Raw genomic sequence first — 12,807 nt, 5'->3', positions numbered from 1 at the left:
TTTTAATTTACTTCAACAAACAAGTAAGTCTGCCATCATCATAAGAGTACCGTCTTGATATGATATTCAGATAACTGACAGAGCAGGTGACCGTACAAGTCATACCGCCAATCATTGTACAGTCCGCATTACCGGTATGTACAATCATGTAGCTCATGCCCATGCCATGGACCCCGGGATCCCGACTGTTGTGAGGAACTCTTGACAAAAAATAAAACACAAGCGGCCCATCGCCAACACAAGACTCAACTAATAATATTATTATTCTCATTACTCAAGTCAAGAGTCAAGTCGAGAGCCTACGGTCTTGTGCCACAACTACTTCGGCACAAGTAAAGAGATGAACAGGTGACTCGATGAAGGTCTTCCCAAGAGATGGGAAATCCCCGCTTTCCTTAGTAACACGAGCATTCACCATGGAAACTCCATCGCCTGGAGAGCCATGGCGGTTTATTTGAGACTTCATGACAGCTTTTTTTCGAATCCCGTTGCAGTGTGTGCTGAGCGCTGCATGCATGTGAAATGAACAATGACCATGTACATGTATTTTGGCAATGAAGCCAGCTTGGATTGAGTATTCGTTCATCTTGAAAAATTGTCTTAGCTGTTGGCCGTAATCTCGAAAATGTATCCATGGCAGAACGAGGAAGGCGTACGGAACAAAGCGAGAGCCTTGGAGGAACGTAGAGTATCGATATTGGAACAGCTGGGCGAAGGCAATGATATTGGTTAGTTGCTGCTGATTTTCAGACTGCCAGTGCATATTCTGTTGAAGTTTAGTTTATATTATAACGTTTGGGGCATTGTGAGTTGAGTAATCAACGGTATGCACTCGGAAGGAAAACTTGCATACTCGTAGCTACACCTGACACTTTTACAGCAGCGCATACTGGTCTCTCAGAATTCTTTTAGGCCGATTTCCAAATTCTGGATACATGTTACTGATTGTACTAGCAATGTACTTTCTGCCTTGAGATAAGCGTGACCGGGTGAAATAGCAGTTATACCGTATATTCAGTCCTTGATATGCCGATAATGTAGTACTAAATGAGACAGCAATTTCAGGGGGAAATGTGAAGTTTGGTGCAAGTTTGAGATTGGACTCTGTTGCTCTATGTAAGCCTACACCCGATTGCACTATCCACCCAAATAATGTTGGTCATCTCCAGGCTTCTCTTGCCACACGCAGCTGCGCAGCTGTGACGGTACTTTGAGCCTTTCCTTCCTACATGCCTTCCACCAGAGTCTATAACATTCTGGATGCAGTACATTGTGCTTCTATCACGTATGCAGGGCACAATGTGCACGCTATTGATCTAAACTTAGACCACTCATGGCAGCAGTAATCTAGACGTGGTAATAGATACTGTCATGTGTATACCATGCATGGCAGGAGCTTGTTTTTCCGCATAAAGTACTACATCCACAGTGCGCAATACACTGCAGAAGATGCAGTAGTGATCCATGTATGTATTCGTGTGTGATGTTATAGCATATTCTTTGTGAAAAATACAAGTTTCATATGGATTTTGTGGATTCCGGTGCAGGCGTTCAGGAGTCCTTGCTAACAGAATGGCTCGAGCTTGTGCGTGAAAGAGACCGCATGCTGCGGGAGGAAGTTGAAGAGGTATGTTGGATATGTGATGCCCTTTACACAGCCCAACACGCGCTCTTATGTTCAATATGATAATGGTGTTCTTGGCCTTCTGTTAAGCAAGAGTAACCACACACACACACACACACACACACACACACACACACACACACACACACACACACACATGTATACACATCCGTGCACACACACACGCACACACACGCATGCACGCACACACACACGCACACACATGTACACACATACGTGCACGCACACGCACACACACACACATTGCTGATTACTCTCTGTTGAGTAAGTTACAAGCTGCTGAGGTGACAGGTCTGTGTGAAGGTCTGTATAGTTGTACAATGTGGCTTGGTGGATGGGCGCCAATGTGTGTGTGTATGTGTGTGCCTGTGCTCGTCGTTGTCTGCCCAAATCGTCAGGTGAATGAGAAGGCAAAAGTGGAATGCCTGGTTGATCTGCACCGTGTGCTCAAGGACCTAGGTGGTCTGGTGTCAACCGGCCAGGAGGAGGACGTGGCGCTACGACGTGACATGGCCTCGCTCTATCGGCAGGTCGAGACGTTTTGCACCGAGCACGCCATTGCCACCGAGCCCAGCCCACCAGCGCAAGCCGCATGTCCGCCGCCACCGCCTGCTCCACCCCTGCCGCCGCCACCGCTACCCCCGATGACTATGGGGGCCACGACTTTGTACAAAGCGAAGAGAAAGTCAACAGAGTCTGGTGATGACACAAGAGAGGATGGAGTTAACTGCCCTACCAGTGAAAACGAGCCCGCACTGAAGAAGGTACGTTCTGTGCATCCCGACCTGTCCTGGGTACCTATGTCATGATGTACATGTATTTCCCTGATAAGGGTGTTATGTTCGGCCTGCAAGCCACGCAGGAGTCCATTGACCCTGGATCTACCATTGTGTGCTTGGCATTCCTACCCTGGTCTACCATTGTGTGCTTGGCATTCCTACCCTGGTCTACCATTGTGTGTATGGCATTCCTACCCTGGTTTACCATTGTGTGTATGGCATTCCTAGTGAAGTGCATGCTCTGGTTCTACATGTGTCGGCATCCTGCAGGCGAAAGCCCCAACAACACCTACGCCGCGTTTCACCCAGCAGACGCCGTTCCGCCACGAGTCGCCGCTGCAAACGTTCAACAAGCACCTGATCATGTCAATCTCCGGTGGCCTGGTCCAGCGCCAGCTCAAACGTACCAGCGGTGTGCGATCGCCAGGTGGAACACCAGTGCGCAAGGAGCGACAGCTAGATGCCAGCGATCCGTGTGATGCGATTGCACTGGCGCTGCAGGTACGGTGCTTTCAGCTCGACCCAATGCATTGTTATAGGCTTAAAATTAATTTGAATGTACTACTGGTACTGTTCTGTGTTTGGCAATGCAGTTGATGACAATAAGGGTTGAAGGTGCTCATCTCGGAGTTCATCATAATGTACTGCATAATGTACTGCATAAGCATATTGTGTTTTATTCCATCACCTGTGCGTGACTTGGCATTCTTCTTTCTGCAGAAAAAGTTTCGCAACGTTCCCATCCGCAGCCCCTTGACGCCTTGCGATGAGAACAATGCTGACGCGAGCAATATGTCAGATGCATTTGCGAGTCCCGTACTCGAACCCAGCATGGCTAAGCGAGCGTCTGCTGGCTTAGTGACGGCCAGTGCTGAACAGTCACCCGCTGTGAAAGTAAGAGAGTGCTCACTTTTCCCTGTTGTTTCTACTCCACACTACTTTACCTCTCAGGGACTCTGGCTATCTACAATATCTCTCTTTCTGTGTGTGTGCGTGTGTGTGTGTATGTCTCTCTCTCCCCGCCTCTCTGTCTTCTCTCTCTCTCTCGCACACACACACACACACACACACACACACACACACACACACACACACACACACACGTCTCTCTCTCTCTTTCTCTCTCTCTCTCTCTACCTCTCTCTCTCTCTCTCTCTCTCTCTCTCTCTCTCTCTCTCTCTCTCTCTCTCTCTCTCTCTCTACCTCTACCTCTACCTCTACCTCTACCTCTACCTCTCTCTCTACCTCTCTCCACACACACACACACACACACACACACACACACACACACACACACACACACACACACACACACACGTCTCTCTCTCTCTTTCTCTCTCTCTCTCTCTACCTCTACCTCTCTCTCTCTCTCTCTCTCTCTCTCTCTCTCTCTCTCTCTCTCTCTCTCTCTCTCTCTCTCTCTCTCTCTCTACCTCTACCTCTCTCTCTACCTCTCTCTCTCTCTCTCTCTCTCTCTCTCTCTCTCTCTCTCTCTCTCTCTCTCAATTTTCGGTAGACTGTCTTCGTTGTACTCTCTTACAAGAGTACGGACCGTACGTACAAAGTAACCCCTAATAAAAAGTGTTCAAGTACTTGCACATTGTCCATCCAGGCCTTGCGGTTGACTTTGGCATCACATGGCATGGCTGAAATGGCAAAAGTACGCAGCAATTACTAGAGACCTGTACTCAAACCATGCTTAGGTACAGGACCCTCTGGCTACCGTGCGCCACAGCCACTCAGCACTGGGGTGTCACATGATATGAAATTCTACCATCTCAGACCCCATAAGATAGGAACATGCAACTTCCTCCATCCTCTTACACCATGCTTCCACACCGTCTTGCTCTCCTCTTCGCTGTTATGTTCGGGGCATGCTTTGAGTTGGCTTCTACTTTTGTTGGGAGTCTGTCTGCCCTGGAACTACGCTGCCCGCTACAGCACACGCTTGTGAAACTGCACGGTTGACACGAGCGCACACATGGACTCGCAGCACAACACCTCGGAATCAAACGAGAACTTTTGTCTGCCTTTGAAACTGTGTTGCCACAAGGGTATGACAACAGAAAGTATTGGCTGTCTTGCCCACTTTGGGTACTGATATGTCCTTAGTGCTGGTTGAGACTTAACTTCCTGACAAATAGTATCGCTGTGTATCCAGTGTATCTTGCAGCCCAGACGTCCAAACTGCACAAAGTCCAGTGAAAAGTGCACTGAAACAAACGAAACCAAGCTGAAATTGCATCCACGGAATTGCGATCTCCTATGCGGCATGTGTGCGTTTCAGTGTGTCTCTTTCATGGCATGTGGATAGCAGCATCGTGTTCGCCTTCACGCTTTCTCTTTTTAGAGATGACATCTATACGATAATATGTGTACAAACCGGTAGGATGAAAGTAGTGGTGTGTAGATCTGGGAAACAACCATTTTTCTCCAGCAAGCTGTGTACAGATGAGTCCACGTTGCACTGGCACTGCACACACTACCTATCAATACTCCACACTTGCTGTGTCTGAGAAGTAAGGGGAGAGCGCCCTACCGCGCTGTCCTTTTTTTGTGGTTGTGACGTGGAGCTAGTGTCCTGTCTGCAGGTCATGTGACACACACATTGGAACGGATACGAGCTCCACACAAGAACATGCTTAGTGTGACCTTAATTCTCACACTGTACAAAACTTAGTTGCACTCTGCCATACGATCTCCCTTTCCCTGGCCGTATAATCAAGGTGGGGCGCTGTCGCAAGACAGGGTTCGGCCACGCTGTACTTGACGGTAATCTCCACTGGTGTGCGTGTGGTGTTGTTTTGATCTTGCAGGAAAACACCAACGAAAGCTTCGCCCACACCCTCTGATTGTGGAACAAACTCGCACTAGACAGAGTACGCAGGATGCCGTGCTGTATTCCATTTCTGCCAACGGATCTGTTCCATTCCAAATTCAAATTCTATTCAAATCAATATTTTGTGTCATAGTGCTGTTTGTACGTGTTTCCAAAGTTCAACAAGACATTCCTAACCCCTGTCTAAGCTCTACATTAACCCTATAATGTGGTTCTGCATCGAAATAACACAACAACTGTCATAAAACTGCTGGGACTTTCCTCTTCTCTCTTTTTCTCTTTTTTTGCTTTCGCTCAATGTGCTCGACTAAAAAACATTATCGTACAGCTAATCACTTCTGGCTTCTATGCATGAAACTTTTTTTCTGCACCGGTATCCATTAACAATATAACTATTGAGCTCAGAGCTCGCAGCAAAGTTAGTCATCAGGCGGCCATGAATTGGAGACCTCCGCCTTGCGGAGGAGCAGTGTCGCAAGACAGCGGCAGCTTGGCTTTGAATTGAAATATTCAGCTATTGATCTCTGTTTTGCATCATGACTTCTGCTATGAGGTCTCATGGACAAACTCTGCATGAAATGACTTATGCACAGGTGTGTACTGTAAAGCCGGAAAGTTTAACGTTTTTTTGTAATTTTGACATGATGACGTGCAGAAAGTTTAAAATTATGTTTGTACAACGGAAAGAATATGCATCGATGTATGAGCATCTTTACTAGGGCTGAAACGATCGTGGATTTTCATGTATCGATTACTCTTTAGCTTAACGATCGAGTAATCGATTATAATCGTTAGCAAATAGAGTCATAGTTCTGTGCAAACATTACTCTGTTTCCACAAACTATGCCTTCATGATACCAACAAATCTGCATTAGTGAAAGGGTAGCTCCGAAACATGGCAGTTTTGAAGTCAATTTAACCTCAGAACATGAACCATACCCCTGGCAACTGCATACTCCCAGCGGAAACTGATTCAAACTTCACAAAACAAGGGTTTACAGTACTTTCTGGACACAAATTTAAAAAACGCAAAATAATCGTAATCGGTAATCTAAACGATTGCTCGATCGTTAGAGTTATCAAACGAGTACTCGATTATTCGGTATAATCGTTTCAGCCCTAATCTTTACACAGACATCTCAAACTGGCTTCACGATAACGACTCACATCCTCAAAAGCGTTCTCAAACGCTCCTGAATGGGTCGAGCTTTCTTGTCTGCAGCTCTTGAGCTCTGTTAACGCAATGTTTTCAATATGCAATGAATAAGATTCTCCAAGTCGCCTTTTTCAAGATGCAGTATTATAGTCCTCAATAAGTTTCTTTAATCTGTCATTTGACTCCACTTCCTTTGCAATGGAGGTAGCCTTTGCAGACTGTGGGTAGTGCTTGAGAAACCAGACTGGCATATCGCCAGCACACATGTCCGCGGCATAGCCAAGGCAGCTATGTCCTTCGTACACCTCCTGGACATTTTGGCCGCAGTCCTGCACTAGCCACTCGACGATGCGTTTGTTGAAGGAGCTCCTGCAGGCGTGGTTAAGTGGTGGGTTTTCCCCAACGGACGCCTCGCGGTCGAAGTGGAAATCCACTGCATATGTCTCTTTCACCTCTTTGGAAAGAAGATAGTGTGAGTTGCGCAGCAATGCCAGACACAGGTCCAGATGGAATTCTCGCATTTCTGCTTTCTGCTGGTTCTGCTCAACCTGGATTTTCTTACAAGAAAGCGCTATCATTTGCATTGCCAAGGCCAGATCTTGCTTGCATTTTTCAGGGTTCGTCTCCTCAGCTGTGCAGCCTCCCTTCTCCACATCGTCCCTGAGTTCGGAAAACATAATGTGCAGGCGGCCGCACACGTCATTTGCGCAGTCCAAATCATCGAACGGGTCGTAATCTTCATGTTTGTGTTGCTTCCTAAAAAGTGACACAGCAGCCTGCTCAGCGTCATTGAGAGAGTTGGTCCAATTACTTTCAGAAGCCATTTTGCCCTTAGCCGGGGATAAACAGCCTGACCTACAGCTACATGTAGTACAAGGCAAGGCTTGAAGCACAAGGCTAGCAGCCGCTACAATACTCAATAGCACATTGACAACACGATGGGGAAATATAAAAGGGATACTACTACAATCATGTACTTGTACCGTAGGCTAAACTTTAGTTGTAGTACATAATAATAATAATAATTCGCGGGATTCGCGTTGGCATCGCTTGAATGTTCAGAAACACACAAACTAGCCTTCGCTTCCGCAGGCCACCACTATACCTATGCCTTGCACACCTAAGTCCTTAGTGGCGAATGCAGACCTCACAAGTGAGTCAGGGGAGAGTAGGTGAGTCTCTCAACCAATCGGGCGTGTAACGGCCCATAACCCTGTAAACTGCATCCTTGTCCCCCCTCACTCCGAGCTGTGAGTACCCAGTTGACCGTGGGTGTCGGCGCATAAAAAGTCTTTACTCACGTAAAAAGTCTTTACACGCTCCCTGCTACCAGCGCGGGTCTCGAACTCGGGACCTCATGATTCGCAGGCAAGTAAAAGTTGTAGTACATGGTGCGCTGAAATGACCTCCTGGAATCGACGTTGTACTTGTACTTGTAGTTCACCAGTAGTATTACTATTAGGGGCCGTCCGTAAATATCGATGTTTTTTTAGAGACGATATTGGTGCGTCTGGGGGGGAGGGGGTTTGAGCCATGTGCGTCTTTTCGAGCATCAGAAAAATATCGATGTAAATATCTGAAGTTTCGCCGATCCCTGCACGCGGACGTCTAAATGGCTATACAAGAAATGTGAAACCAGCTTCCGTTCGCGGAGCTAAAACTCGCGACACAGGAACAAAATCAAAAATTGGAAGCTGTACGCCCATGGCGAATTTCAAGAGCAAAAGAATGAGCTATTGATTGTGGAAATCGGCCGAACGATGCCTGCAGGAGACCTTTTTCAAGACGTAGAGGCAGTGCGAACAAACACGGACGAACTCCACAAGAGTTTCCAGTCTTCACTGTCTGAACAAGGATTTGAAAAAATTCAAGCCCGAGCGTAGCCGCTTTGGCTACACCAGTAGTACACGATGTCTGTGAGCACTGCAGCGCCAACCCGGTTCGCTCCCCCCATCCCAGGCCAGGCGATGCAGCTATTGCGTGAGCATGGTGAGTGCGGCGGGATTTTCACGCCTACACCGGACCCTCAACATCCATTCCTGGGCACTTCATGAGCATCCAAAAATATTGATTCCATGATCTAGATGTACATGTGCGTCTTCTGGGGGGAGGGAGGGGGGTCAAGGGAGAGAAGCACCAATATCGTCTCTAAAAAAACATCGATATTTACGGACGGCCCCTTACTAGTATTAGACTAGTCAGTACATAGTCATAGTGCACTACATACTCGTTGGTATGGCGACTAATAACTTACTAGCCTTGTCATCCCCGTAACCATGGTAACGACTGAGTCTGTTACGTCAGTAAATCGAATACTACAATTACCAAGAGATGTACTCTTGCAATTATGACAATGCATGTTGGTTGGTATTAGTACAGAGGCAATATGCTTTGGTTCTGCAAGAGTGCTCAATGCCTGATTCAGGCAGAGCGGCGTACACAAAGGCACACAATGAAAACCTTGGCAAATTAATTCCGTTGTGACTCAGAGTTTCATGGCTGAACCAATCATCAGACAACGATAATGGAATAGGAGGCAGCGCTGGTATATCTAAGTTGAGAGAGGTGTGATAATACGATAGCGAGAGGAGTAATCGCGTGAATGTATACAGGGACAGGCTATTTCAGAGGCAGATGCAGTAGGCGCAGGTCTAGCACTAACAAGCACGCGTTAATCTCGCTCACACACCACACCCACACCCACACACATACTAACATGCACACACATAGTAACATGGTAACACCCACATACACGCACACGTTTACACACACATACACCCACCCACAACACCCTAACTTGCACACGGGCGCACGCACACACAGACACCCACCCACCCACAACACCCTAACTCGCACACGCACAAACACACGCATATACACACACCTATTGATATATGCACACACACACACACACACACACACACACATGTCCACACGCACACACGCATACACAGGCATCTGCGTTCGTATGACAAATCTAAGCGCACACAAACTCCTGCAATCACGCGTCAAAAAACCCGCAGCGGTCATCATGGTCATAGCTGTCTATGTTATCAATGGTTATAGGGGTGGCCAGCAGAAACTAGTTGGTATTAGTAGTATTTTCATATTACTTCCGCAGAGAGAATAGGGATTGCTGCCTTCTTGCAGAAAATTGAATTGTCCAAGGTCTCACAAAATGACGCAGAATGTGTCAGTAGCATGCCTTCCCTCAGACTTCAAGTTAGTTCCTGGTGGATCTCTTCGACTTCTAATTTTTGTTACTGTGGCTGGTATGATACTGTAAACTATTAATACCCAATTTCACACCACCAAAAGTTTCACGATTGATCAGAACCAGCGGTTTTACCATGGTTTGCGATGGCAACTGTCCGTGGAGCCCTGCTGCCGCATACATGCACCCCTTGCTGAATAGTCACGTTACGGTCATACATGCACCCCTTGCTGAATAGTCACGTTACGGTCATACATGCACCCCTTGCTGAATAGTCACGTTACGGTCATACATGCACCCCTTGCTGAATAGTCACGTTACGGTCATACATGCACCCCTTGCTGAATATTCACGTTACGGTCCTGTTGTTTTCTTTATTTGAATTTGCTAAAACCAAACGGACAGAACTGTCCAGTGACAGGGGAGCGAATGATGAGCGTCATAACATCACAGTCCGCATTTCACTGGCCAGTCTACTTTCACCAGGGAGTCGTAAAGGCCATTTCACAACTCCATGCTTTACTAATTACAGGGGCGTCGGAAGGTACTTTTGGTAGTCGTGGTCAGCCATCTGAAATACAAGTTACTCGTGCGTATTGGGGGGGGGGGGGGGGGGGGGGGGGCTTTACTGATATATTTTCAAATTTTGAGCCCAAATCTGCTTTTTATTGATTTGTGGGGTATCTGGGGCAAAGAGTGGCATGGTCAATACCGCAGTGACCATATCATGTCTGGAATGCCCTGCTTTATGCGGCTACCTCACAGATCAGTAAGGACAATAATTATATTTCTCATTGTGTCCTTTTGAAGATGTACATGGGAAATACAGAGTGGGATGGGGATACAGGCAATACTCTGAAGTTGGCATGGCACCTCTCCCGGAAGAGAATTATAATTGGTTTTGTTAACATTCTACTTGATCATCCTCTATGCCTGCACACAGACTGCATGGCAATTTGTAATACATCAGTATGACCAATTATTCACACTGCCCTGATCTGCACACGTCTGGATACCAAGCAAGCCGCCGGAAAGACCCTGGGTCGCATACCATGGCGTGTACATGACCGAGCACATGTGTGCAGTGTTCCGTGTTGATACTGCTGTCATAAACAGGGCTAGACATGTAGCATACATGCTACTATCATAACCAGGGCACATATAAAGTCATGTAGCATACATGCTGCACAAGTTCACGATGGCGGGAAACCAAACATGGGCTGGAACTGCAAGCTTCATGGCAGAGGCAGCCTTGTCATTAATGTCCTTCTGTGGTATGGGTTGGGCAGTTTAATCACCAATCCACGATTCACCAACCTTCTTTGTCACCAGAGGCCACATCTATCTCAACCAAGACTGATGTGGCTGTTAGCGGGACAGCTTTGCGATCGATGTCCTCCTCTGATATTGGCTGGATAGTTGAATTGCCAGCCAGCGATTCGCATATTTTCCAAGTGCGGCAACATCTATCACATCTGAAACTGGCACAGCTGTTGACAGAGCAGTCTTATCATCGACGTCCTTCTCCGGTGGTCGAATCATCAGCCAGCAATTCGTCGACCTCTTCCTTAGCAACATCTATCTCATCCGAAATTGGTGTGGCTCTTGACAGAGCAGCTTTGTCATCGACGTCCTTCTCTGGTATTGTCTGAGCAGTTGAATCACCAGCCAGCGATTCACCGATCTCTTCTTGTTCAACTGCAACATCTACCTCATCCGAAATTGGCGTGGCTGTTGACGGAGCAACTTTGTCATCGACGTCCTTCTCTGGTATTGTCTGAGCAGTTGAATCACCAGCCAGCGATTCACCGATCTCTTCTTGTTCAACTGCAGCAACATCTACCTCATCCGAAATTGGCGTGGCTGTTGACGGAGCAACTTTGTCATCGACGTCCTTCTCTGGTATTGTCTGAGCAGTTGAATCACCAGCCAGCGATTCACCGATCTCTTCTTGTTCAACTGCAGCAACATCTACCTCATCCGAAATTGGCGTGGCTGTTGACGGAGCAGTTTCATCTTCGATGTCCTTCTCTGGTTTTGTCTGAGCAGTTGAATCACCAGCCAGCGATTCACCGATCTCTTCATGTTCAACTGAAGCAACATCTACCTCGTCCGAAATTGGTGTGGCTGTTGACGGAGCAGCTTTGTCATCGACGTCCTTCTCTGGTATTGTCTGGGCGGTTGAATCACCAACCCACGATTCACTGACATCTTCTTTTCCAACTGCAGCAACATCTATCTCGTCTGCAGCTGGTGTGGCTGTTGACAGAGCAGCTTTTTCAATGGCCTCAATGTCCTTCTCCGATATTGGTTCAACAGTTAAATCACCAGCCAGCAATTCTCCGACCACTTCTCTGCCCACTGCGGTAACATCCATTTCATCTGAAACTGGCGTGGCTGTTGATAGAGCAACTCTGTGATCAAACTCAAGTTTCTCCTGTAGTTCAGCAACAGCTTCTTCATTCCTATCCACAGTGTCAGGAAGGTGCAATACTCTCTGATGTACTATGTGTGGGTGATCGATCATACTGCCTAGCACAGGCTCCACTTTGGCTTTATCGGCAACGAAATCAATGAACACTTTCGTGCCATCCAAATCAGCGGCGATACCATGGAAGCTTGCTTTCAAAGGCAGCCGTCTCTCTCCAACAGCCCTCACATTGCGTACAACACCGTCACTCTCGACAACATTTTTAGAAACAGACTTGATAACGGACTTGAGAGCAGACCTTGACAGGCCTTTTCGCACAACGGCCAGAACTTCGTAGCGACTCATTCTAACAGTCAGACAGATATAGATGTCATACTACTATTACGCGGAATGAGACCATCACGAAACGAACAAGAAGCACACTTGGCGAACGGGAATACTCTGCTCATTCCATTCCAATGAACAGAAATTCGAATTCATTTTTTCGAGTATTTTTGCTTGCTTTTGGGAGTTTCTGGTTCTGTCATACGTCATGTATAATGTCATGAACGAGCCATATTCTCCTTGGCAACCTTTGGCTTTGCAGCAAAAATTCGCTAAAATCATGCACACAGAGAATAGTGGCGTCGTCATTCTCGTCGTGAAGTTTTTGTGTTCAGTAGCTACAACTAACTACAAATTACTTACTTCGTACGAGTCTTTGCAAGGTGTCTCGCACTTGCAAGGTTGGTAGAGGCATGACT

The 12,807-nt window shown here is 47.0% G+C and overlaps 2 protein-coding genes across 2 annotated transcripts; one reads left to right on the top strand and one right to left on the bottom strand.

Annotated features, from left to right (window-relative positions):
* Nucleotides 1–534: 534 nt before the first annotated feature.
* On the top strand, nucleotides 535–5,845 carry LOC135808396 (proline-rich protein 11-like). Its single transcript, XM_065321580.1, has 6 exons — nucleotides 535–728; nucleotides 1,548–1,627; nucleotides 2,044–2,409; nucleotides 2,695–2,925; nucleotides 3,145–3,318; nucleotides 5,241–5,845. Exons 1-6 carry the CDS (start codon nucleotides 626–628, stop codon nucleotides 5,274–5,276), a joined length of 990 nt encoding a protein of 329 aa, XP_065177652.1. The 5' UTR covers nucleotides 535–625; the 3' UTR covers nucleotides 5,277–5,845.
* Nucleotides 5,846–10,415: 4,570 nt separating this feature from the next.
* LOC135808395 (uncharacterized) lies at nucleotides 10,416–12,536 on the bottom strand. The gene has a single exon (XM_065321578.1). The coding sequence runs from the start codon at nucleotides 12,407–12,409 to the stop codon at nucleotides 11,144–11,146; it is 1,266 nt and encodes a 421-aa protein (XP_065177650.1). The 5' UTR covers nucleotides 12,410–12,536; the 3' UTR covers nucleotides 10,416–11,143.
* Between the last annotated feature and the right edge of the window lie 271 nt (nucleotides 12,537–12,807).

Source organism: Sycon ciliatum, chromosome 2, assembly GCF_964019385.1.
Source record: "Sycon ciliatum chromosome 2, ocSycCili1.1, whole genome shotgun sequence".
In the NCBI taxonomy this organism is placed as follows: Eukaryota; Metazoa; Porifera; class Calcarea; order Leucosolenida; family Sycettidae; genus Sycon; species Sycon ciliatum.
The sequence above is the reverse complement of the archived record's forward strand: the minus strand, read 5'-3'. Positions and strand labels throughout refer to the sequence as shown.

What these genes read in the sequence shown, in the direction of transcription:
- LOC135808396 (XM_065321580.1), top strand. Translation starts at nt 626, where the DNA reads ATGTATCCATGGCAGAACGAGGAAGGCGTACGGAACAAAGCGAGAGCC. An exon ending in TGCGGGAGGAAGTTGAAGAG is followed by an intron (nt 1,628 to 2,043) that starts GTATGTTGGATA and finishes CCAAATCGTCAG; the next exon opens with GTGAATGAGAAGGCAAAAGT. An exon ending in ACGAGCCCGCACTGAAGAAG is followed by an intron (nt 2,410 to 2,694) that starts GTACGTTCTGTG and finishes GGCATCCTGCAG; the next exon opens with GCGAAAGCCCCAACAACACC.
- LOC135808395 (XM_065321578.1), bottom strand. Translation starts at nt 12,409, where the DNA reads ATGAGTCGCTACGAAGTTCTGGCCGTTGTGCGAAAAGGCCTGTCAAGG.